This window comes from Lepidochelys kempii, chromosome 1 (genome assembly GCF_965140285.1).
Source record: "Lepidochelys kempii isolate rLepKem1 chromosome 1, rLepKem1.hap1, whole genome shotgun sequence".
In the NCBI taxonomy this organism is placed as follows: domain Eukaryota; kingdom Metazoa; phylum Chordata; order Testudines; family Cheloniidae; genus Lepidochelys; species Lepidochelys kempii.
This window is the reverse complement of record NC_136380.1, coordinates 268,682,675-268,709,275: the sequence shown is the minus strand read 5'-3', so window position 1 is coordinate 268,709,275 and position 26,601 is coordinate 268,682,675. Positions and strand designations below refer to the sequence as shown.

The 26,601-nt window shown below is 41.6% G+C and overlaps 1 protein-coding gene across 1 annotated transcript in view; it reads left to right on the top strand.

Moving 5' to 3' along the window:
• CFAP54 (cilia and flagella associated protein 54) overlaps nt 1-26,601 on the top strand; it is a 207,591-nt gene that overhangs the window by 118,922 nt on the left and 62,068 nt on the right. Inside the window, exons 40-51 of the mRNA XM_073327473.1 lie at nt 2,816-2,924; nt 4,147-4,299; nt 8,035-8,229; nt 8,954-9,041; nt 9,456-9,665; nt 12,231-12,297; nt 15,964-16,146; nt 19,400-19,486; nt 20,350-20,472; nt 22,101-22,154; nt 23,836-24,052; nt 25,134-25,225. Of these exons, the coding sequence (XP_073183574.1) occupies nt 2,816-2,924; nt 4,147-4,299; nt 8,035-8,229; nt 8,954-9,041; nt 9,456-9,665; nt 12,231-12,297; nt 15,964-16,146; nt 19,400-19,486; nt 20,350-20,472; nt 22,101-22,154; nt 23,836-24,052; nt 25,134-25,225 (1,578 nt within the window). The remainder of the gene's footprint in view (nt 1-2,815; nt 2,925-4,146; nt 4,300-8,034; nt 8,230-8,953; nt 9,042-9,455; nt 9,666-12,230; nt 12,298-15,963; nt 16,147-19,399; nt 19,487-20,349; nt 20,473-22,100; nt 22,155-23,835; nt 24,053-25,133; nt 25,226-26,601) is intronic.

Below are 26,601 nucleotides of genomic sequence, written 5' to 3'. Positions count from 1 at the left end.
GATGTCCTGCCGGGTCTCGGGGGATCCCAGGTGCCCCTCCTTGCCGGGCTAAGGGGCAGTCCCTCTGGACATGCCCTGATGCCCGGCAGAGGTAGCACCGGGCTTCCCCCATGGAGAAATACACCCGGTAATGGGCCCCCTGGTGGGGGACTAGGAAGGACCCCTTGATCGCCTCTCTGTCACATGCCGCTGACAGCAGTAGAAGTTGCCCTTGCTGGCCAAAGGAAAAGATGTGATGGAGGGTGGGGTCCTTGCAGCCCAACGGGAGAGGGCTGATAACAGAAACAGGTTTCCCCAGGGTGGAAAGGGCGGTAACAGGGCAGCATTGGGGAGAAAAGGAGGGACAGAGGTGAGGACCAGGCGGACGCCCAGGTCCTCCAGCGGCTCTAGGGGGACAAATATCCCCCCCACCGCCAGGCCCCTCTCCACCGCTTCCTGGGCGGCAGCCTCCGATGCTAAGAAGAAGACGACCTTCCCGTACATTTTGGAGGCCGCCACAATGGCTGAGGGCCCCACCAACCTCGCCAATGCCCGCACGTAGGTCTCCACGTGAGGCGAGGTGGGCACCAGGAGGCATCGGACACCGTGCTTCCTTGTCATGGTGGGAAAGGGGCCCCAGCCACTATTGATGGTGGCGGAGGTGGTGGGCGGGAGAGATGACGAGGCGGCAGGCAGGCTGCCGCCGCCGCCCGGGCATACTTCCTGGGGGGTGAGGGAGGGACACCCACAGAGCTGGTGGAGGGGGCAGCGGGGAAGGAGGCTGTGGTCGGTGACAGGGCCGGAGCAGTGGGGGTGGCCCCTGCCATGGAGGGCCCGGTGGTTTTAGCGGGGCCCTTCCCCTTTTCTTGCCCTGGCCCTTCCCGCCGGCTGGTGGGGCTTCCCTAGAGACTGGGGAGGCGATGGGCATGGCAGCAGCGGAGGTCACCCTGGTGCCCTCCATTGCCGATGCCCCAGCGGGGGCAGTGGCAGGTGGTTAACAGGAGTTGGGGTCAGGTAGAAAGGGACAAGCTGTGGGGTGGACAATTCGGGGTTGGGGGGCACATGAACCACCATACGCTTGTCCAGAGAGTCCTGTTTGTTTGGCTGGTGCTTCTGGCCCACACGGTGGAATCAGGACAAGCAGCTGATTCCAGAGGCAGATGTTAGACAGCCAGCAAAGATGGTGGAGTGTGTGGGGGGGTGAAGATCATAGTATGGGGGTTGGAAGGACACAGATGGATCGGGGGGCAGCTCCGTGCCACACCCCCTGTGTCCCTACAAACACAGTCACGACACAGTCAAGGCCTCCCCCCACACAAGAGCACAGTTCGAAAGTTACTCAGTCTTGGGCCCCCTCCACGGTGATTTGTAAGTTCCCCGGGCGGTGTTCCTCTGGTAGATGGCTGTTTCTTTGTCTGTTCCGGGTTTTCTTTTTTGCATTCCAGAAATGCCAGAGCAAGTGATAAGATTCCTCTCAACCGGAGACGGGTCTGCAGACAAACAGCAAGCAGCTGGGTCTGCGTCCTTCCACTTTCCCCCTCCAGGGAAGCGGGCTGGCAGGCCTCCCCTCTCTCACGGGGGGAGGGGGGGTTCAGCTGGAGCGGCAGCAGCGTCCGAGGGCGGGTGGGCTAATAGCCAGCCGGCAGCTGGCCAGCACGCTAGCAACAGCAGAGAAAGAAAAACAAAAACAAAAAGAAAAGAAAGTGGGGAGAGCGTCTGGCCCAGTCGGGGGGAAGCCAAAAGCAGGGGCAAAAAGCAAGGAAAGCCCAGGCTAGAGGGCGGCGGCAGCAGCAGCAGGAGAGCAGGCTAAGTAGGTCCCTTTTCCCTGGGTAAGGTATCAAGGAAGGTTGCAGAACAATCAGGAACCTTCTGGAGACCATTAAGACAGGCTGATTAGAACACCTGCAGCCAATCAAGAAGCTGCTAGAATCAATTAAGGCAGGCTAATCAGGGCACCTGGGTTTTAAAATGGAGCTCACTTCAATTTGTGGTATGTGTGTGTGTGTGAGGAGCTGAGAGAGAGAACGCGGACTGTTGGAGGACTGAGGAGTACAAGCATTATCAGACACTAGGAGGAAGGTCCTATGGTGAGGATAAAGAAGGTGTTGGGAGGAGGCCATGGGGAAGTAGCCCAGGGACTTGTAGCTGTCGCACTTCTGTTCCAGGAGGCACTCTAGACAGCTGCATTCCACAGGGCCCTGGGCTGGAACCCAGAGTAGAGGGGCGGGCCCGGGTTCCCCCCAAATCCTCCCAACTCCTGGTCAGACACAGGAGGAGTTGATCTGGACTGTGAATTCAGAAAAATGGCCAAGCTGAGGGCTGCCGTGAAGCTCCAAGGCGAGCAAATCCGCCAATAAGCGCAAGACCTACCAAGGTAGAGCAGGAACTTTGTCACAATACCATGATTCTTACTCAGTTATCCTAATAATACAATAAGCTTAATATTTTATGAGAAACATGACAGATTGAAAGTTATGATATGTAATAGTGTATTGCATGTCATTGTATGGCTCTTAATTCTGACAAGCAAGAAATGAGGGATAGTTTTAAGTACGTAGATGTCTTGGCCCTAAATTTCCAAACTCGAATGCCTGAAAGTTAGGCATGTGATTTTACATCTAGATTCTTAAGAGGCCTGCTTTTCAGAGTGCAGAACATCTGAAGCTCTTGTTGATTTATATGGCAATTGCAGCTGGTTAGTATTTTTGATAATCAGACCTCTTTTATTTAGGCCTCTAAGTATGGATTTAGGTGCCTAACTTGGGGAATCCACATTACAAAATATTGGCCATTTTAATTATAAATGAGTGACTAAGTGGAAAACCTTCTTTTTTAGATAAATTGCAGAAACTTCATTGGAAAACAGTTGCGTGTTGCCAGCAGATTTAATGAAGTGACAGTTTCTGGACACCATTTTGTTCCTGAGATGCCAGATATTTATACAGGTCAGAACACATTCCAGCATAATCCAGTCCTTTCTTTCTCCAAAAAGTTTTGTTTTGTATTAATTTTTACCCTACCTCAGAATCTCTCTTTCATAGAAATTAGGAAGCTATTGAATTCTGTTTTTACAACTGTATGAGTGCTTCAGAAATATTGTTTTGAAAGAGACTAGATCAGGTGTGGGCAAACTTTTTGGCCCAAGGACCACATCTGGGTATGGAAATTGTATGGCGGGCCATGAATGCTCATGAAATTGGGGGTTGGGGTGAGGGCTCTGGGGTGGGGCCAGAAATTAGGACTTCAGGGTTTGGGAAGGGGCACGGGACTGGGGCAGGGGGTTGGGGTGTGGGGGCAGGGGTGAGGACTCCAACTGGGGATGCGGGCTCTGGGGTGGGGCTGAGGATGAGGGGTTGAGGGTGTCCCGGGCTAGGGCTAAGGGCTAGGGCAGAGGGTTGGGGTGCAGGACGGGGTCAGGGATGCAGGTTCCAGGTGGCACTTACCTCAAGCAGCGATTCCTGGCCAGTGGGAGCTGTGGGGGCAGCACTTGGGGCAGGGGCTGCTTGCGGAGCCCCCTGGCTGCCCCTATGCATAGGAGCTGGAGGGCGGAGATGCTGCTTCTTCCGGGAGCCGTACGGAGCTACAGCATGGAGCCACACAAGCTCTGGACCCTGATCCCTCGTGGGATCTTCAGGGCCAGATGTGGCCCCCGGGCCATAGTTTGCCCATCCCTGGACTAGATAGTTCAGGTCTGTTGTAATTATAAGAAGAGCCTTTCAAATCTATTAAAATTGGATAATAGTGAAAAGTTTAAAGCCTTGGCAGGTCCTTCAGAAGGAAAAAGAAGACGGTTCTAAATATCACATATGTGTCAAGGTATCACATACAAGAGAGGGCGTGGGGGGTGAATTAAGGAAGCTGGGTAAAATCACTGAACAATAGATGACATTGAGAGCACAATAAAGACAGAATCCTTGCTCTCACTTCTGGTGCCCAGTGCTCCATCTATTATTTACAACACTAAAACATATTTGAAAAGTTTAAAAGTAGTGTTATTAACGGTCTGTTAATGCTTTAGATTTATGTTCATAAACCAATTGGAAATCTAATCAACCCAGTGTATTAAATGTATTTTGTCTAATAGTTGAGAAGTTGTTCAACTACATCTATGCTCTTATATTTCACTGTAAAATATAAAAATTGTTACTAATTCCTACTTCCTTTTAGATGGCAGTCAAGCACAATCCTTAGTTTGTGTCCCTCTTGATGTGACAGACACACTGAAATGTTTCAGAGAAACCCTAGAAAAATCTAAATACCACAGCAGAGCACTTAGACACAGCAGAAAATTGCTTTCGCTATTTCTTGCTCACACACAAGGTAAGGTGTTTGTTATGGTGTCCCTTAATTATCAAATGTTTGTGGTTCCAAGCCACCCCTATAACAAGTGACTGCACATGGTACATATTTTTAGTAGCAAATATTGGAAAATCAATTTTTAAAATCCAGTGATAGTTGAGAGTAAGATAATAGTCACTTTTATTTAAAGAAAAATTCTGAACTCTGGTAAGGCCAAAATTTAATCAAACATTTTTCTCTTTAAGAACATAAGAACAGCCATAGTCTTCAAAAAAATAAAAATAAAAAGGAAGTATATTTTCACACAATGCAGAGTCAACGTGTGGAACTCTTTGCCAGAGGATATTGTGAAGGCAAAGACTATAACAGGGTTCAAAAAAGAACTAGATAAATTCATGGAGGATAGGTCCATCAATGGCCATTAGCCAGGATGAGCAGAGACGGTGTCCCTGTCCTCTGTTTGCCAGAAGCTGTGAATGGGCAACAGAGAATGGATCACTTGTTGATTACCTGTTCTGTTCATTCCCACTGGGACACCTGGCATTAACCACTCTGAGAAAACAGGATACTGGGTTAGATGGAACTTCAGTCTGATCCAGTATGGCTGTTCTTATGTTCTTCATTACAGCTTCATTCATTCATTACAGCTTTACGTTACCCATTTAATTCTTGTTGCCCTTTTTTGGCCTGAGTTGTTAGCCAGTATTTGGGCCTCTTGATGAGTTATTTTCATTAGGAGGAGAAGTTGAAGATAGAGTTAGGAATGTCTCTAATGCAGTCCTATTTTTTTTACAAGGATTGTATATAGAGTTCTGTTTCCCTGAACATAATAGAAACAAAGAACAGCAGGCAGTTTCCTTTCTCAGAAATCCAAGTCTGCCTTTCCAGTGAGTACTGTGCCTCAGAAAAGCTTCTGTCTCTAGGTTTCCTCGCAGTGCCATATGCATGACTGCTTCTCATGTTTCTGCTGGCTTTCTTCTCAGTTCACACTCAGACATACAGCTGTAACCAATATAATAGCCCTTGCATTTGCAAATAGTTTCAGTTAACCTCCTCTTATTCTCCCTGGATTAGTTCGTGTTCAGGCCTTGTTCTGTACCCAAGTGCCTTGGGATGTGGCTTCCTATTTTACTGTGGTAGCTACATGGAGGAACATTTGATTGCTCCTTCTACTCAGCCTGAAAGAAGAGCACTTAGGACAGTGCAGTCTTTGATTATCTATAGGTCAAAGACCCTCATGATGGCAGCCATTAACATCTTTCAGCATCACAACATTTATTTTTCAAGACACAATGAATTACAACTTTTAAAAAATAAATCCAAGATCAGCATTTATGAACATATCTACAATATGGTCAAATGTAGTCTCTTGAGTTTAAAACTGCCTATATTGCGGTATGCAGTGTTGTTGCAGCTTTGTTAGTCCCAGGATATTAGAGAGACAAGACGGTGAGGTAATATCTTTTGTTGGACCAACTTCTGTTGGTGAGAGAGGCAAGCTTTTAAGCTTCCGGATCTGAAGAAGAGCTCTGGGTAAACTTGACAGTTTGTCTCTCTGACCAACAGAAATTGGTTGAATAAAACCTGATTCAGAGCAGGGACTTAAACCTGGGTCTTCCATGTGTCAGATGAGTGCCCTCGCATGGTGCTATTTTCTGAGGGGGGAGGGTGTCTCTCTCTCTTTCTCTCTCTTCCCCCCACCCTAAAAAATCAATTCTGTACCTTAGAAACCTTCTCATTGAAAGTTTTGTTGAAACATACAAGTTTTGGTTCCAATAAAAAAAATTGGTTGAAATATTCCCAACCAGCTCTAGTTACTACACTCAGAAGGTTCAGATGGCCTCTGCTAAAAAGAGAAAAAGATACCAGAGGAGGAAATCATCTGCCTCCTCCTTCATTATCTGTTGACCTTTCAATGTCATCATCAAGGCAGCTAATTTGACTCCTTGTTTGGGAGCCATGTACATTTTCTGGAGTATCTTTTTCCTCCCCCCTGCTTTTCAGAACCATTTGTTTTATTTTTGTGGGGCCTGGAACCTCACCACTACAGACCATTGGATGTAGAGATCACAGAGGTGGGGTATTCTAGAGAAATCCAGACCTCCCCACCTACCAGCCCTATTCCCAATCCCTTTTCAGAGACCCCTTTCACAAGAGTGTGTTGCATCAAGAAGTGGAGTCCCTTTTAAGTTTTGGTGCAGTGAAAGAAGTGCCTCTATAATACAAAGGGAAGGGGTTTTATTCCTAATGCTTTTCAATATTGAAGGAAAAAAGGAAGTGGTGCACATTTTTGGACTAGACACAGCTAACCACCTTCAGCTGCAAATTCAAGTTCTAGGTGGTAAAACTGCCCTCTGTAACTTTTTTTTCATTGAGGCACAAGACTGGTATGCAGCTCTCAACCTCTAAGATGCTTATTTTCACATAGTAATCCATCCTGCTCATCCTGCTGGGATTCCAAGTGGGTACTTTCCAAAATCTGTAGAGTGTTCTACCATTTGGTCTATTGGCAGCACTGAGGGCCTTCATTGAGGGCCCTTGTTATGTGAGAAAACAAGGAGTCCAGATTTACCCATACCTCGATGATTCGCTCATTTGAGGGAAACCTCCACAACATGTGACCAACTCCACATGTTGCTTTTTGTAGTTTATACAGATAGGGTAAGAGATCAAGCTACTTAGACCCAGAGATTTTTCAACTAGATTTCTACTTGCCTTAAGCTATACTATGAATATGCGAATTTAGACCCAGCTTCAACATTATAGCTTACTTCACGATGGCTCAGGCAGCTACCACAGCTTCATTGAGAAGTGTTCCAATCTGAAAAATTTGTAGGGCAGCAACATAGGATTCAGTACATACATTTACACAAAATTACTCCTTAGTATAGTCATGAAAATCTGATGCCCACTTTGGCAAAACTGTCTTGCAGTTGCTATTCAGGTAGACTCTGAGCATCCACCTTCCATGATGTAGGTTACTGCTTGTAAGGCACCAGGAGTGGAATAACATGGACAAGCACTCGAAGAAGAAGAAACAGTTACTTACTTTATTGTACTTGTGATTCCTCTAGAGGTGTATTCCACAACCCATGTTTCTTCCACATAACTACAGAATCCTATAACACCTGGATTCTATACTGGCAAAGGAACTGAGGGACACTTGGGGTCACCCCAGCTTTTATACCATGTGGTGTATGAGGTCAGCCTCAGTGCATATGGACAGCACATCTTGAAGAACCACAGTTACTTGGCATACAGAACATCATGTCTGCAATGATTCCAGCATTCATCACTGTGTAAAATAGAATACTACTTAATTTGCTGTATATCTCTGGATTGACATTGTGTTGACTTGCTGACTGACTTTCTGGTCCTGGAAAGTTTCTCCTTGAAAGCTATATGGGGCAAATAGGAACATTTAAAAACTTGTTTGTTTAGTGCTTTCAGGCTAAATCCAGAGTACAAGTAATGCTCAGTGTGTCATTATTCATTTATTCAGTGCAAATTAATATATATACTGCAGGGATAGAAAATGTTTCTGAAAAATGCAGCCTGCTTTTCTTTTCCCATGTTTATTCACTTTTAATCACAAGTTGGCTATTCCTTCTAACCTGCTATTATAAAGACCAGAAATGTAATGTAGAAATCAGACACTGAAAATATTTTGTTTGGGTGATATGGTTTAGAATCATTTATGTGAAGGAAATATGGCTGTAAACTATATTTAGTAAGTAAATTACATTTCTGACCTAGATACCTTTGGAAGAGTACCCTATCGGATCTCTTCAAATGAAAAAGTGGAATTTAGTGTGGGAGCTGAACTGACATTTCTACCAAAACCACATGACCTTTCTCAAGAAAAATTTAATTTCCCCAGTAGGGTCGAAAGCAGACCATTACCTGAGTCACAGCTCTCAGTAGTTGTCTCTTCATATGAAAAAACTATTGGTAAGATATTTACATATTTTTGTTTACAGCTAATACAAACAACTCTGTTTACCTATGTTCATGTTCTTCTTCATGCAGTTTTATTCTCTGTCCCTTTCACGTCAGACAGTCTTCACAGCAGGTATTCCCCATCCACATAGTGATTATGGGACAGCCCCTACCCCCACCCCGCAATAAAAAATAATTTCCCCAATATGATCCAAAACAAGCCAATACCTCAGTCACAATTTTCAGTAGTTATCTCTTCATATGAAAAATGTTACTTCAGTGGAGCTTCGCTGATTTACACCAGTTGAGAATCTGGCTCATGATTTTATCATCTGACCGTGTCCCTTTACTTCCTTTTATAGACTTTTCCCAGGAAACCATTTGACAGCTAAGGGGGTTTATGATTTTTTAAACTGCTGTATGCAATCTGTAGAAATGAGAGAATTGCATTTGTATCATGAATGCTTATTTTCAAACAAGTTCTGTCCATTTAATCAGTCTGAAAGAGATTCATGCATATGTCTTGCTCCAGTTGGAGTTAGTAGGAATAGGGTTGGGTCCACAGTCACACATTTGAAATTAAAATATCCCCAAATCCTCAGAAACCTTTACATAAAATATTCATAATCTTATTTACTATCTCCCGTGTGCAAATCTATTTCTGTTGCAAAGTTGTTCAAGATCCAGTAATGGTTTTAATGTTATAATGGATTTTTTTCTAATTGATGAAAAACAGAAATCCTTCAAATAAATAACCAGAGAGACCTCAAGGTGCAGGCTCTACATGAACTTGGAAATCTTCACTTTTATGCAGGAAAGAAGAGGTACATAGTCACTGGATGAACAGTAGATACAAAAATGACACTTTTTATTTTTGTAATTTTATCTATATTTCTCCTGACTTTCAGTTCTTCTATGAGTTAACCTGCTGTCTTCATTTCCATATTGTTCTCCCATCCATTTTCTCTACTAACTACATTAATGAATGGCTTTCTCTGGAACCGATATATATGCGTCTCTATGAAGTAACTATGTCATTTACCGTACAGCTATTTGATCTTAGTAAAATATTGATCAACTTGTGAGTTGATCAAAAATTATATTTTTTGTCTTACAAACTAGATTCCAATTTTCTGTCTGAATAACAATTATTTGTAGCTGATAGAAAGCAGAATAAAACTCTTCTTCTGCTACAGAAGATGTCAGCAATATGATGGATACATTTTTTTATGTTACAGAGCTGCTTTTAAATACTGGTGTCAAGCCCTTGATGAAACACTTAACATAGCTGATGTACTTAACAACTGGCAAGAGTTAGATGGCTTTTCAAAAAATGTTACTGACGACTTTACGGATGGAAGTTCTAAACATTTTAGTGAGAAATGTATTTATCAAGCTGGAATTTGGGGGTGCTTGCATGCAGCAGTTTTAGCGGCTAAGATAGCTCAGTAAGTATTTTATTTTTTAATGTATTTCTTTAGATTTTAGAACTCCACATCAACAAATGCCCATCTAAGGCCTTGAGTGCCCCAACATAAATTTAAAAACACATTAAAGAGGAGTTATAAAACAAAATCAGTCAAAGCAGCTGTACTTCTGCTATTACCCTGACCATGTCCCTTGCTAATTAACAGTGAGCATGCCCAATACAGTATAACTGTAAATTCCCACACTGCATCACAGTTTTTCCTTAAAACAAAAATTAATCCCCCAGCTTCCTCAGTCTTCTTCCAGTTCCCACTCAAGCACTTGAACTTTGTAGCATGCCCAGAAGGTTAACAGATTTAAGCTATTTTAGATCAGCACGTGGAGAGTATTCTAAAGGGAAGTGGCCCTCTTTGAGAACACTCTGCGGACAGCCCCCTCTCTCAAGCACTGCCCTCTGATCTTAACTGCAGCTGCATGGCACAGGGAGGGATCATAGGAATAGAATAATAATATATGTATAAAACATAAAAATCTAATAAATGATTGACAAATTGTAGCCAAAAGGACTTTACATCCTTATTAATTTTCAATAGAAACATCAAAATTCTCAAGTTAGTGCTCTTAATGAATATTAATATATCAGGGCAAATTTAATGCGGAAAAATTGTAATTTTTCTGATTAGTCTTAGGTCAGATGAAGTTTTATCTGTTGTATGCCGGACTACCACAAATAACTATATCAGCCAAGCTATGGTATGCATACTGTTAAAAGACCATAGTTAAGATTCTGTTTTGTGCCTCTAAGAGGCATGGCACAGAATTAGCAGCCAAGGGGGGAAAAAAGGGGTGGGGGCATAGGTGGCTTAAACTACCTTTTGTGGCCACTGATCCTGAGCTGCTCTGCAGCCCCAGGTGTAACTTAAGCAGCAGCCTGTCCCTGGGATGCCTTGCTCCACAGTGCACCCAGAATCTCTGCAGCACTATGGCCGCAATCCCAGTACACTTCCACCCCATGTGAGTGTCACAGTTCGGGGCAAATGCACCTGTATTCCCCCTCCGTGGTCCACCAAGGGTACCCATCTCCTCAGCCGTCACCTTTTTTGGGTAGTAACCCGTGTCTGTCTGCCTCCTGACCAGGATTTTTCCAGGCTGTGCAGTTCCCTGCCTACACTGATATTCCCAGCAAGCCAGACTGCTTAAACAGGGTACCATCTCCTGTTTGCTTTCTCTTCAAAGGCTATGGACAGCCTAATGGCCCACAGCTATGAATTATAGTATAGCTCTTTATAAGCAAGTACATTTATTCTGAAGGTAAGAGCATTACTGAGAAAACATATTAAAATAATAAAAGTATCTACATGCATGCTAAAAAGCTTTCAAGAGGTCACCCCAACTCCAGTCTCTGGCTCTGATAAGTGTCACTCCATCAAACCTCACAACTAGGTTTTCCCTGTGCTTACAAGTTCATGACTGGTTTCAGAGTAGCAGCCATGTAAGTCTGTATTCGCAAAAAGAAAAGGAGTACTTGAAAATAAAATATAAAATACAGTATTTTCCACTGAGTGCATCCGATGAAGAGAGCTGTAGCTCACAAAAGCTCATGCTCAAATAAATTGGTTAGTCTCTAAGGTGCCACAAGTCCTCCTTTTCTTTTTAAGTTCATGACTGTATCAGATTCAGAACCAGAACAACCAGGAATAGTTCAGCCTTTTCTTTTCTACAGCACGGGCCTTTGATCTTGGTCTCATGTAGTAAGTGATCAGCAGACAGTGACCCCTCCTCAGGCCATATTTTCAAAAGGCTGGGTTTTTGCATTCCCCAGAGATGTGGAATTTATATTTACCTCCCCCTAGATATTCCCCAGGAAAACCACTTACCACTTTTTGTTCCACAAGTCCATTGTTATCTGGCACATTGTTCAATATAGTCCTTTGATCCTCCAGGTCTCACATATGTAAACATATCCCCACCGTGGAGGTTACATACAACACTGGCCCATAATTATACAATGAACCCCAAAGATACTTACATTTAATTCAGTTAGGTCTCCCAAGGATGTTGCAGGAAATTGCCAGATCTGTCACAGCTAGGGCTTGTGAGGGAGCCCTGGGAAAGCAGCCTTACAGCTTTCTTCCTCAATTCCTGCACTGAGGGAATCCTTCTCCATCAATTTCCAGGGCTTTTAGAGCCCCTTTGTGCTACTCTGGCCCTCTTACCCAAAGTAATGGGACTGGAGCAGAGGTAAGGATTTTGCCCCATAACATGCAAAAGATTAAAGCACTTTGCACATATTATACACACCATAGTGGCCAATCATCATGAAATCTCTGGTGAGGTATTATGAGGGAGGATATAGCCACATATCTATTTATTTCTCTTTTTTCTATATAGGTTCTTACACTGCCCTCATGACCATAATATTGAGAACCTTCCAGTAGTTCATTAAGCCATGTGACGTAACATTTTCAAATCTGAAAAACTGCTAGAGGTCATTATTAATAATTATTATAGTAGGAAAAAAAGCTTTGTTAATTAACATAAATTAATGAACACATTCAAATGTCTTACCTATATGTTATACTTAGGTATATATTGACATCAAATGTGAGACTAAGAACTAAATGCTGCATTTTCTCTGCTATACTTTTTAAGGTAAGGATATATTTTCATTTAGAATTTATTCAATAGTTGGCATATTGTTTTCAAGGTATAAAACTCAATAAATGGCCAATGATATAAAAATATTCCCATATCAAATTATGTAGAGTCAAGATTGAAGGTAGATACCAACTTATGCACATGTATTTTAGTCTCAAAAATTATCATTTCAATAAGAAGTTAGTCTCCCAGAGAAGAAATAAAATATTGTAATCTGAAGATGGCTAAAACATTTGCCAGTCAAATAGATTTTTTCCTCTTGAAGTAGATACTATCAATATCAGCAGGGTGCTTCCTGTCACAGATCTCTACAGAGTCTTCATAGATTGTCATACATTTTTAACTAGGTAACCGGGAGTATAGAAACTTTTTAAAAAATTCACTGAAGAATGTTTCTTTTGGTAATGCAAAATATTGACTATTCATGCTAAATTTTCAGCTGTTAGAAGTTTCCTCTAAAAGGTATGGCAGAGCATTCAAATGAATAAAAATTTCACTTAGAAAGAAAGTAAGATCTTTAAATTAAGAATGCAATCTTTTGGAAACAAAGTCAGGAGTAAAGATGTTTCTGTATACTCTGGGAATGGAGATTATCTTACTAAAAACAGGGATCCTGAAAGAGGGATCACAAATATCCTGTCAACTGGATTTCTCATACGCACAAGGGGTCTATGCTAATAGTTACCAATGCAGCCTCAGGAACTTAATCAGCTTCATCCAAAAAAATGGAGAATAGAAAATTCGTAGTATTATTTTAATCACATGCATCATCCTAGGATCCTTATGCTGCAGCCTGATCCACGAGGATAGAACCCATCCAGATTGAAGCCCTGTTAACTTCACCAAGAATAGAAACCAAATCCTAACATTTGAGCAAAAGCATTTCAATTATCTATTAGCACTATACCGTCTGTGATACAAAGGTGAAAAATGTTGATTCCACGAATCCGAGAGCAATAGTATCAGCCGATCATCGCAGTATTGTCCCATTGGAAATACTTGTGCATGACTGGAGTAGGATCTGTCCTAGTTCATTCAGATGGCTGTAGCTTGATGGGAGTGTGCTGCAAAATATGATCAGTCCACTGCCATGGTACCTAACAAGGATAAAGTCCCATAACTTGTTTGGTTTGGAAGGTTGTTTTATAACTTTGTTTCCTCTTTCTGGTATAGTCTTTAATCTAGTTATTGTCCCAGGTTTATGCTCGCTATTTTGTGTTTCACATTGCTGCATGAATATATAAACAGTAAGGCCATGCCTGCACTAGGGAGCTTACAGTGGCACAGCTGTACTGATGCAGCGGCGCCACTGTAAGATCACTCATGTAGATGTTCTATGCCGATGGGAGAGAGCTCTCCCATCGACATAATAGAACCACCTCTGTGAGTGGCAGTGGCTATATTGGCAGGAGAGGCTCTTCCACCCACATGGCACTGGGCACGTTTACCACTTATGCCGGTGAAATGTATGTCTCTCAAGGGTCTGTTTTTTCACATCCCTGAGCGACATAGCTTTTGCCGACATAAGTGGCAGTGTAGACACGGCAAGTCTCTAGGCCATGAGTGCTAACTGTGATGTCATAGACTCTGTATAGGAGGAATTTTCAATTTCAGAGACAACATTCTTATCTTGTACAATAGTCGCCCTTCTACAAGTTTTGCCCCTTAAAATCCATTTAAGATGGATCAACTTTAGTAAACAACTCAAAGAAAACACATTTTCCCTATTTAAACTTACTGTCCATATGTCAAAAACAGTACTATTCTGTGGCTTGGTCTAGCATAGCAAAGACGCTGGCAGGCAGGATGCCGGCCATCATTATCCAGGATGTTCCCACTCTCTAGGGCTCTCTCTTCAGCTTTTTCACTTTGACTCCTCCCTCACTCAGCAGGCACAGGAGGGTAGCGTTCATGTCTTCAAATAGTAGCCATTTCTCTTGTGACCAAAGAAGACCATAATAGAAAAAAGGGAAAAAAACCTCCCATTGGTTCTGCCTCTTACAGTAGCATTTTTACCTTGGGACGGCTATTGTTGTTTCTGCTTTCAATGAAAGAAATCTCACCTACCTCAGTGAAACAAGGAGGTGGCTGAAGCAGTGTCCTGAGCTGTGACGGACAAAACCAGCCCCTTAGCTTGTGTAAAGGTGGTAGTGACTCTTCCAGAAGCAGCAGGAAGTTGGTGGAGTCACAGGCTGTAAAAGACCAAACCAGCCTGCTGAGCTTGTGCAAAAGAGAGAGAAGCCCTTCTGTGGGGGAAGATACTCTCCATAAAGAGATGCTTTAAGACTTCCATGAGGTGAGGAATCTCAACAAGCCCTTCCTCCTTGTTTTCCCTGGCTCCTGAAGTACTTGAATGAGTCATTAATTCCTTCCTGTATGCCAGGGGTGGCCAACCTGTGGCTCCGGAGCCACATGCGGCTCTTTAGAGGTTAATATGTGGCTCCTTGCACAGGCGCTGACTCTGGGGCTGGAGCTACAGACATTAACTTTCCAGTGTGCCAGTGGGTGCTCATTGCTCAACTCCCTGCTCTGCCCCAGGCCCTGCCCCCACTCAACCCCTTCCCCCAAGGCTCCTGCCCCTTCCCCCGAGCCTGCCATGAGCTCATTGCTCCTCTCCCTTCCCCCCCCTCCAGCTTCCCACTCATGCAAAACAGATTATTATGGTAGGTGGGAGGAGCTGACTGGCAGGGCTGCTGGTGGGTGGGAGGCGCTGGGGGCTGGAGCGGTGGGGAGCTGATGGGGTACTGCTGATGTATTACTGTGGCTCTTTGGCAATGTACATTGGTAAATTCTGGCTCCTTCTCAGGCTCAGGTTGGCCAGCCCTGCTGTATGCTATCAGGAGGCTTTATACTCTTCTCCTAGGGGTTACCTGACATATTTTCAAGAGCCTCTCTGGAGATTTACTATTCTACTTCTTCCACTCTATCTAAAGTTTTGTTTTGATGTGCTCTGACTTGGAAAGCTGAGCCCTAAACCCCATTAGGAAGGTTTCTTAGCAGGAAGTGGCATATTTGCTGAGGCTTCTTTTGTGGTAATTTTGTTTATTGGGATGGATGTGGGTGTGGGTGTGTTTGTTTTAGTTTGTTTGTTGCAGACTTCCCTCCAAGTCCTGAGTCAACAAATAACTAAGACTACCAGCACCTCTCCCTTTGCCACACAACTGGTTGTTATAAATCTGCTCAGGGACTGCATAGGTTCCCAGAAAATTCTGAAGGAGGAAAGGATAGAATTAGAGAGCAGGAAAATACTGGTTGATGATGATAGTCATTCTGCCTATCAGACCAAGAAGACCAACACAGAGAAAGCCACTGAAAACAAATTAGCAGTAATTTTGAATTTAATTTACCTTTGAATATAATTTACCTATCCAGACAAATAGACATTGTTTGTGGCTTTTCTGGACCTAGATCTCCTTCTGTGCTTTGCTCAGTGTCATCTGATGCTCTCTTCTATCCATCTACAGCCGGATCTCTCACTCGATCAAGGTTCAGACATGAAAACATTAATCATTCCTCTACAATTTTGCATGGTTTTATTTGGAACCAGGTGAAATATAGAAGTTGACTGAATTTCATTTTGAGCTTTGGGAATTGTTCATCCTTTTTTATGCTTCACAGCTGCATATATACTTACAAATATGTCATTTTTATTATTTTCAGACACTGTTTAGAGTCTCTATTCCACATCCCACAGCTGATTGTGACTTTGCACAATACGAAATACACAAACTTATTCCTGGCATTGATTTGTTCTCTGATCGCTACAGAGCTGATGTCTCCACTGTAGTTGCAAGTCTGAGTTTCCTTATATTTGAATTGCATTGTGCAAAGCAAAATCTAATAGTAAGTACTATTGAAAAACATATATAAATGAATTGTAAGTCATCATATTTAATAGAAAATTGTTATGCTTAATCTGTTGTGGGTACCCTGCATGTTTTGGAGAGAGCCTTTGTTATCTTTGTTGGCTGGTGGTCTGGGGACTGTTGCAACAGGGTCATGGCACAGAGTTTTGTATTTTTTAATCCCTTGGGGCAGAGATTCTCAAACTGGGGTGTGTGTGTGCCCCGAGGAGGGGGATGCCTCCAGGGATATCATAGAATGTATTCTGGGGGTGGGGGGCATGAGAAGCTTTAGGGGAAAAAATCTTACTGCACACATTGAGAGCTGGGCAGCCAGAGAGTGGCAGCTGCTGGCCGAGGGCCCAGCTCTGAAGGCAGTGTCACCACCAGCAGCAGCAGAGAAGTAAGGGTGGCAATACCATACCATGCCACCCATACTTCTGCTATGCTGCTGGTGGTGGTGCTGCCTTCAGAGGTGGGCACCTGGCCAGCAGCCACTGCTATCTGCTTTGACTTCAGAGCTGTGTGGCCAGAGCGCGGCAGCTGCTGGCCGGGTGCCTGGGGCAGGGAGTGCATAAACTATTAGACACAAAGAAGGGGGGCATGATCAAATAAGTTTGAGAATGACTGCCTTAGGGTCTGTACATTTTGCGTGTGTAAGGTCAGCAATACTGATTTATTATTTCATGCCATGTTGGTGGAATATTGTAATGGTCTCTCTCTTTCTCTCATTTATTTCCTCCCTCCTTGAAAGTGTCAGTAGTAGTCAAGGAGTAGAGCTAAGCTGAGGCATAGAAGTGCTTTTCACATGAAGCCAGATGCAGAGATAAACTAGGATTTTATCCAGTTTACAAATGGAATTCGCTGCAGAGCTAAACAACCACTGTGCTTATGCTGTGTCTTCCTAAGTAGATGCAGCTGCTGGCTTTTCTACCACTCACAGTGTGTCCAGGTTGTCAGTGGATTACAATTGGTTAGCATAGATAGGGCACTTGTACATGACAGGAAGCCAAAAATGCATTGTGTTCCTAAGCACTTCAGAGGAAAACACATAATATATGTGATTTCAAGAACCGCTCTACTTCAAAAGTGAGTGTAGATGCAATATATTCAAAGCACATTAGAGAACTTTAATTATAGATTCAGCAAGTAAGTTATTTTAGTTTTATTTTCCTCACTCTCATTTCCTCTTCCTTCTCTTAAAGATCTGTCTTCACCACTTCCTTCCCTAATTAATTATCTTTACTAGAGCCCTGCAAGTGACTGTTTCTTTAATCCTGCTTCCGTCCTGCCCTACAATACCACTCCCACCCGCTCCCGCATTCTTTCTTGCGTTTTTATCCCATTCTCACCCACAAAAATCTTAGATCCCGCAAATCCCACAAGAAAGACAGATTCTCCTATGCTATTTTTTTTTAAAGTTGGTTAATATATATACAAATGGAATTTAGACACAATTTTTATCACTAAAAGAATAAAACAAATCTTGTTTAAACTATGTAAAAATATTTTAACTCCTGTTATAATAGACAGCAAATTTCTTTTGATCCCTCGCTTAAATTTAAGTATTGAAACCTTTATTTAAAAAAAAAAGAAAAACTTGCTTTACTTTGCTGAAATTCTATTTATGACAAACTGACTGGAGATTTAGTGTTTTCCTGCAAATTACCACAGTCTCTTTTTTTTGCCCACCCAATTGCACCTGTAACAAAGTACATTTTACCTGCTTCCACTGTTATGGCAGCAGGTCCTGCTGCAAGGCTCTCGTCTGTACCCCTGCCCTCCACCAAGTTCTTTCCCATTTCCCACTTTAATTATGTCCCCTCCTAGCCCCCAGGTTAATTTTATTCTATACAGATTGCCTCTTTCTCTCCTACTTTAATGAAACACATACTCTCACCTGCTTATCTATCTCAGAGAGCAGATTGTTAATCACATACCTCTTTCTGCACATTTATAGACACATTGCTCCTGTATCAGGTAGAGTAGCTAGTAGGCCATGGATCAGAGGCACTGCAATAGCAGTACCAGCAGATCAAGAGCTACATTTCCACTCTATTGTACAGTGTAATCAGTTGTGGGACTGTTTTAGACAACGGACACCATTAAAGCACACTTAAAGTGAGGTCAAATTTGGCTCCAGATTTTGGTTTGATAAAATAATATTTTACAGAATATATTTTTTCAGAAATACTTTAAATTTGCAGAGAAAACATTTTAAGAAGAGACTAAGATTCCCTTGAGGACTTTGTAATTCAGACACAGAACTATTAAACTAGTTCATGAGAACCGTAAAGTGATACTGACAAGAAAATAACTATAAACCAAAGTAACACTGCCTAGCTTGTTTTCATTGTCCACCCTGAAAGAAAATTAAAAAGAAAACAAACAGTATAAGTGGTGAACAGTAAATCAGATTACAAAAGTTCTTTCAATGTTAATCCAAATATGATTTTTAACCTGAGTATATTTTAATCTTTAAAATAGTGAACAATGTTTATTTATGATTGCAGGACTGGGTCGTAGTACATTATACTTTTTTGTGTGAGTTACCCTTAGATCAGAAGTTGAATTGAAATTAATGGGACTGTTTGGATAGTTAAATATTAATCACATAAGTAAAGATTATAGGATCGAGCATTTACCTTTTATTAACTTTGTCTAATAAAAATAATTTAGATCAAGAGACAAATTCACTGTTGGATAAGCAGATTCAACTCAACTGAGCCTTGTCAGGATTCAATTTGTATTGTAATCTAAATAGTTTAAATTAGAACATTATTATATTTGACTAGGTGTTTAATATTTTATAATGTCATAGGTATACTTTTATCCTTTTAGTTATTGTTTTAGAAAATTTTTGGTGAGTGCAGACTATTTGAGCAACCCTGTGTACTAAATTCATTCAAGTAGATGTACTCTCCTATGGTACATCAAACACGCCTGAGCTAAGAGGATAATTTTGAGGAAACTTTAAAGTCTGTTGTATTGATCAGATGAAAGATAGTGCTCTAAGAATAGTAGGATTGGCTTTAGCCATTTACAGAATTTTGTAAAGTATCCATTCTTCACAGAACACAAGAGAAGCGGTTCTGAAGAAGATGTCAAGCCAGGATGGCAGTGGAAGTATTACCACTGTAACTTAGGCTACTTTCCTGTGTTTTCTTTAATGTACAGTCTTCGCAGTACTGTATTTTTGTGTTGGCAGACTTTCTGGCTTTTATGTCTAGACCACCTAACATTTTTTTCTGCAGGTTTTGCCATTGTTCACATTGTACCAATACTTTGTTTCTGAAATTTGTCGGGACCCGGTTAAATGTATTGAAGGAAGAATCCTCAAGGTAATGTAATAAACCTTCTAGCTGCTACAACGTATTCCATTTTGAAATAAACATTTCATTTAACTTTATTACTAAATGTAATTGATTTACTGTTCCTTGGTATATAACACTGTGCCATGAACTGTAAAAGAAATATTTTATACTTGAATTCTTGTTCAATATTTTTCTCTCAATGAGCATCTTGATGGACTGAGAGTCCTTTGTAATTGAAATCACTTATTTTTATTACTGTCTTTACTAATCAAGACTCCTACAATAGTCAAAAATATGAACATAACATATTCCCTTCTGAGTCTGGCCTTTTTCTTTGGCAAACATTGATTTTCCCCTCTCCTGCTCTTTTTAATTTTTTTTAAAGTTACGTGTACGTGGCGTGGCTGTCCTTATTCACTTCCTTACTCACTGTCAACACCAGTAACGTCGTCAAGAACTTTGTCGTAACTTTTGGAATAGTTTTGTCACTTCATTTGTACTCCTGCTAAAGTTCTTTAAATCTTAGTGTGAGTGCATTTTTTAAAATAACATAACTTGTAAGTGAAAGCTTAACTATTCTAGAGTTTGGATGACTCAAGGAAATGATGAGGATTATGGAGAACGTTTTTTTTTTTTTTTCAGTTTTGGAGAAAGGTTGTTTGTTTTATTGTTGTTACATGAAATCTTCAGCTTTTGGGTTCATTTATTCAGTACAAGACATACAGGATTGCTGTCTAGCAATGAACATTCTCCATTAAATTGTGTCCAGTGGTCAAAATTTGGGTCAAAATTACTTGACGATTTCCCTTTTTAATATATTTTATTGTAAGTAAATGGAATGACTAAGAAAAGACACTAAAACTAAATCTCAGTTTCTTTTTTCTTTAAAGATTAAAGTACTTACAGACTTAGGATTTTTTGCGGAGGCTTTCCATGAACTGTGTCTGCTCAATCATGGCAAAAAAATTCCCTGGAAAGTACCTGCGGGCTACAGACTTATTGGGAAAATGATGGTAAAATATGCATGCTTGAATTATATTTGTACCCTCATATGCCACGAAACTATAACACTTGGTTCTCCTTCATTGAATTATAATGATCAAAAACCTTTACAAGCAGTAGAGCCATTACTAGTTCCTGAAATTACTAGTACTCCAGCATCACGCAATAAGCAGTTTAGGTATCGTGCACTGAATGAGGGAGAGAACCGGTCATTGAACAGTGAAGACAAAAATAAAGTTTGAATACCTTCCTTGTTCACTGAGTTCCGTCCAGACTATACAATGAGTAAGGCAGGCGTCTTGCAGGGAAAAGTAGTATGTGACCATGTAGTTTAAGACTATGGGTGAAATCCTAGCCTTATTTCAGTCTATGGCAAAATTCCCATTGACTTTAGTGATGCTAGGATTTCACCCTTTCTTATAATGCATATGCACAAAGGGACAGAGTTAAGGATGTATGCACTTGGGCATCTCCTGATCTTGAAACATTTTATTTTGCAACTTTAACATTCCTTTCCTGTAATCTCATGTAAAGAAGTGTGTGTGTAAGTGTGTGTATATACTTCGGTGTCCAAAACAAAGGTCTGATAGCCTGATTAGTTCTGTTGTTTGTCATTTGAGGATTAGAATCACCCATGCTAGATTAAAAATAAACAAACACATTACAAATCGTATCTTTTCACTACTTGAGTTCTTTAATTGCCTTCAGTTAACATTAGCTTCCTCTCTTCCTATTAATATTTGGTTACCATTTTTAGCATTTCACTATAGGAGAAGCTTGTAGCCCTTTTAAAAGGGCCACTGTTATTCTGGAAAGATGAGTACAAATTACTTTTACATACCAAATGTGGCCCCAAGTTCCTTGAAAATTTTGTAGCATTACAATTACATGGTCCTCTTTTTTTAAAATGTTTTATTCCTCTGTTTGTGTGAAAAGCTAACACAGGCAACAGGGGAAAATGACTGATTGTGGGGAACCAGTGAAACTGACTGCAGAGGCAGTGACATCAAATGCACAAAAGGCTGGATTCTGATTTCCTTTCCACAAGTGTTATTGAGACCAGAATCAGGGCTAAGGAAAACGGATTACAAAAAAGCTGAAAATATACAAAATGTCAAACGTAAATTAAATAATCTAAAAAAAAGAGAAAAACATCTTCCTTTCCCCCATTTTAATGTGTAGTAATCTTAGGTTTCATATGAAACATTGCTTAAATGAAAAGTGTTCAGACAGAAAGGTGATCTTATTTAAAATTTCCAATGTTTCTTTCAAACAAATACCATAGGGAGACACTTCATGGGTTAAGAAGCTGAAAGTCGTGCAAGAGTAAGATACCAGTGTTTCCGAAAGAGAGTGAACATATTGCACCCCCACTAGATTGGGCCTTAAAGGACACCAGTACCATTAATGATATTTTCTTTGGCCCTCTGGGAACCTTCATTATTCAGAGCAGCACTTAAGCGTGTGCTCAGCCCTACTGAAGTCAACTGCATTTGAACATATGATTAAATGCATTTCTGAACTGAGGCTTACATGACAATATAGCATGTGACACTGTACCACTACACTGGTTTCCCCCAAGTTCCTTGTAAGAGCATCAGCAACTCATTCATCATTCATTGTTACATTTTAATTCCAGTCTTTTCAGAAATTCGACTCATCGAAACCCCTCCTGACGAATGCAAACTTACAGGTAAGAAAACAACTTTATCTCCAAGAACTAAAATGTTAGTTCAGAGCATGATTATTCACCTGCATAGTACCTGTAAGAGTCAATAGGAATTATGTGACCTGGAGAATATACCTATTCCTGTGATTTCTATATAACTTTGTATTGTCCATTATATGCCTCTGTAAATGTTTCCTTTTATTATTATTTATTATTTTATGTTAATAATAACACTCTTTAGCACTTCATATACATTACATTTCACAATAGGCCTCTTTGGATAGAAGTTAGTCTCACCGTTCCTCGGTGTGTCACAACTGAGAATACCAGATTCAGGACAAACTGCTAAGAAATAGGGCAGACACACTGCAAAACTGGTGGTTATTCTTCCATGAGAAATACCAAACAAGCAACAGAAGTAAATTTCTGTCTTACCACACTGGCTAACAAGAAGTCAGAACTGCAGCCTCCTTAGGTATTCCAGTCCTTGTTTCGACTCCCAGGCACTAGAGTTAATGATAAGTGGTTATTTAAAACCAGTTTCATCAACCAAAGGGCTCTTCTGGTTCCAGAGGACTAGCCACACACCCAGGTCAATATATAACTTAGATCTTACCCTATAATTATGCTGTTGCCAATCCTTTAGTATCTAATATCTAAAGGTTTATTTATAAGCGAAAAGAAGAGAGACTTAAAATTGGTTAAAGGAATCAAATACATACAATAATCGCAAAGTTCTTGGATTATTCAGTTAGTATTATTATTGCCAGTTTACCAAATGAGAAAACTGACAGAGATTTGACATGACCAAAGCTGAAGAATCTCCACAGGATCACTGTGGCTCTATCTTGAGATTTGATTTAGTTAGTTCTGCTATTTATATACTTCATGGTACTATATTAAGAACCTCTTCTAGCTTTTGGAGTGGTAGCCGTGTTAGTCTGTATCAGCAGAAAGAACGAGGAGTACTTGTGGCACCTTAGAGACTAACAAATTTATTTGAGCATAAGCTTTTGTGGGCTAAAGCCCGCTTCATCAGATGCATGCAGTGGAAAATACAGTAGGAAGATAGATAGATATACAGAGGTTTGATACAAAATTTAATATTTATGAAGAGCTAAAAAGTTATAATTATTATTAGTAATAATTAAGGAAGCATTTACAGAGAGTAGAATGAAAAATACAAAGTTGTGTAGCAAGTACACAGTATTGTTAGTTTTGTGATGCAGGGGTTTTTTTTTGCTGTGGGGGGTTACAAATAATGTGAGTTTGCTCCCTGCCTTAATCTCTCTAACAAGAATAAAGTCTGGGAGCAGAATTGGGATTTTGGCTGAGATTACTGATATAGAAGTTTAATTGTATACTATTTGTGACTACCTCTGTTCAAGGACAGATACATACTTTGTAAATAGAACAAATTATGGAAATATCCGGCCTCTGTCATTGATTTTCTCCTCCAGCGGGAAACTCACCTGTCAGGCTCTCCCATATGCGACCACTTGGCAGAAAAACATTGTGGGAAGAAAAACACCAATTCCTCCATGGTGACAAATATTATATTATCTAGTATGAGTCATAGTCATATCTACTTGTATTTTCATGAATGTCATTAATTGAAGTGGAGTACACATTTCTTTTATTGAATTCAAATATGGTGGTTGGCATGTAATTGCATATGAATTCAAATTATTTACTTTGCTTGTAGGTACTAGAAGACTTATTTAATTGGAGTCTACCTCCAGCTGTGGTTTCAATGTGTGATCAACAAATCATGAATAAATTAACTTTGGCCAAAATGCATTTCATCATTTGTCTTTCGGCAACAATAAATAGCATTCCTGAAAAAGTGATTAAAACAATCTATTCTGTGGATAACACTAGCTTAAAAAAGCCAAGCAGAATCATGGAGTCAAGCATAAAAAGTAATTATAATTGTCATGAAAAAGTCTGATCATCATTTGATTTTATTCTCCAGCTTGTTTCATGTATAATTTTATCATTTTTAGCATTTCTGTACACATTATACTGATGCATTTTAAAGAATATTCATATTATGTCTTGCTGAAAATGTAAACGTTTATTTTTTATTTTAGAAAGTTTAAACATATAAGTTTTCAAATTTTTATAGTTAAAATTTCATATTTAAATTTAATTTAGAGTTGCCTTTCATTCTTACTTGTTTTTATAGATACATTATTGTTGGTGGATCCTCTGGCTTTTTGTGCTTTGTACTGTTTTAACATTTCCTGATCACTTTCTTCCAAATGAGTATCCATTTTTTCATCTTGGGAGATGAATGACTGGCTTCCTTTTCTTTTTAGTAAATTACCCACCAGAAGATACTCTTTAGATCATGATGTGGTCACCTATTTATTTTCCTTTCATAGTCAGAATGCTTCACTTATTACTATTAATTATATATATTCTGGGATCTCCCAAGATATGTTGGGGCCCTCTCCAAACATAAGAGATAGTTCATGTCCCCAAGATCTTACAGTATAAAAAGTTGAAGACAGAGAAGTAGATATGGGAACAAACAAAATGGTCACAATGAGGAGAAAGACATGCTTTGTTTGTTCCAAAGATTGTTGGATTTAGTTTGTTATATATAAACTATGCCTAACTGCTCTACTCTTCCTCATTGGCAGTTGCAGGCTCAGTCCTTTTCTTCATGGGGCTAGCTCTTGTGGGATTGGAGGTTTTTCCAAATTCCCCCCGCCCCCCTTCCCCCCCAAAAAATCCCCCAATCTCTAAACGGAGAGCCCTGTAGTTGCACCTGAGATGTGTGAAGTATAAAAAGTTTGGCAGGATGGTAGAACAAATGTAAATAAGAAATATGTTTGAGAACAGTCATGAATTTCTCATGAATATTCAGTGAATAGAAAAATAAGATAGATTCTTCAAATTATTGAGAATTATTTGCTCAGCTCTGCTCCTTTGTAAGTTGAAGTCTTTCTTGGAATTTAACTGCTATCCTTTGCTTTTACAAATGTTATTTGCCAGTTAATGCAGAAGTTACAAGACACCAGGAACAAAGCAGCATTATTATACAGCTGGTCAGATGTAAAGACGAATTAAATATGGCTATGCTAAAGGTAATTTTGTTGTTTAGGAAACAATCCACTATTCATCAAATGATATATTTCCTATGTAGCCGAAATTATACTGTGGGGACTAGATGATGTAGGGAACTGGAAATGAGTTAAAGAGTCTCTACTTTCTAGGTCACTGGTTCTAATGTGACCCAAGCTGTTAGTAGCTATAGGTAGTGTCCTACCAATTTCATGGCCATGAAAAATGTCATGGACCGTGAAATCAGCCCTCCCCCATGAAATCTGATCTCTTCTGCTGCTGGGAACCCACGGCTCCTAGCTGCTATTCCGGCCGCGCTAGGGAGGGACAGGAATTGTCCTTCTCTGCATGGCCGCCCTTGGTGGGGAGATCAGACCCACCTACAGAGGCAGCGCAGAAATGAGAGTGGTATACCCTCACTTCTACGCTGCAGCAGCCCTGGAGCTGGGCTCCAGGCTTCCGTTTCACCCCCCCTCCGCCGTCCCCAGTGGCTTCTGCCACAGCACCAGGCACCAAGCTCGAGGCTTCCTCCCGCAGTGACTCTTGCCGGACTGGAGATTCTGCTTCCAGTGGCTACAGCTGGGGCATCCTGGGCTCTGGGCTTCTGCCCTCACTAGGGTTGCCAACTTTCTACTCACACAAAACCGAACACCCTTGCCCCACCTCTGCCCCACTCCTCCTCTGAGGCCAAGCCATGCCTCACCCCTTCTCTGAGGCCCTGCCCCCAGCTCACTCCATCTCCCCTCTGTTGCTTGCTCTCCCCACCCTCACTCACTTGCTCATTTTCACTGGGCTGGCTCAGGGGGCTGGGGTGTAGGAGGGGGTGAGGGCTCTGGCTGTGGGTGCAGGCTCTGTGGTGGGGCCCTGGATGAGAGGTTTGAGGTACAGGAGGGGGCTGGGGGGGTGGAGCCGAGGGGTTTGGAGTATGGGAGTGGGCTCTGGGCTGAGGCAGGAGGTTGGGGTATGGGGGTGTGTGACAGCTCTGGCTGGGGGTGCAGATTCTGGAGTGGGGTTGGGGATGAGGGGCTTGGGGGGTAGGAGGGTGCTCCAGCCTGGGACTGAGGGGTTTGGAGTATGGGAGGGGGGGGTCTGGGCTGAGGCAGGGGGTGGGGGTGTGGGAGGAGGTATGGGCTCTGGGCTGGGGGTGCAGGTTCCAGGGTGGGGCCAGAAATGAGGGGTTCAGGATGCGGGAGGGAGCTCCAGGCTGGGGCAGGCAGTGGGGTGTGTGCGCGGGTGAGGGCTCAGGGTGGGGGTGTGGGCTCTGATGTGGGGCCAAGGATGACGTGCAGGAGGGGGCTCAGGGCTGGGGCTAAGGAGTTCGGAGTATTAGAGGGGGCTCTGGGCTGGGGCAGGAGATGTAGGTGTGTGTGAGGGCTCTGACTGGAGGTGCAGACGTGGG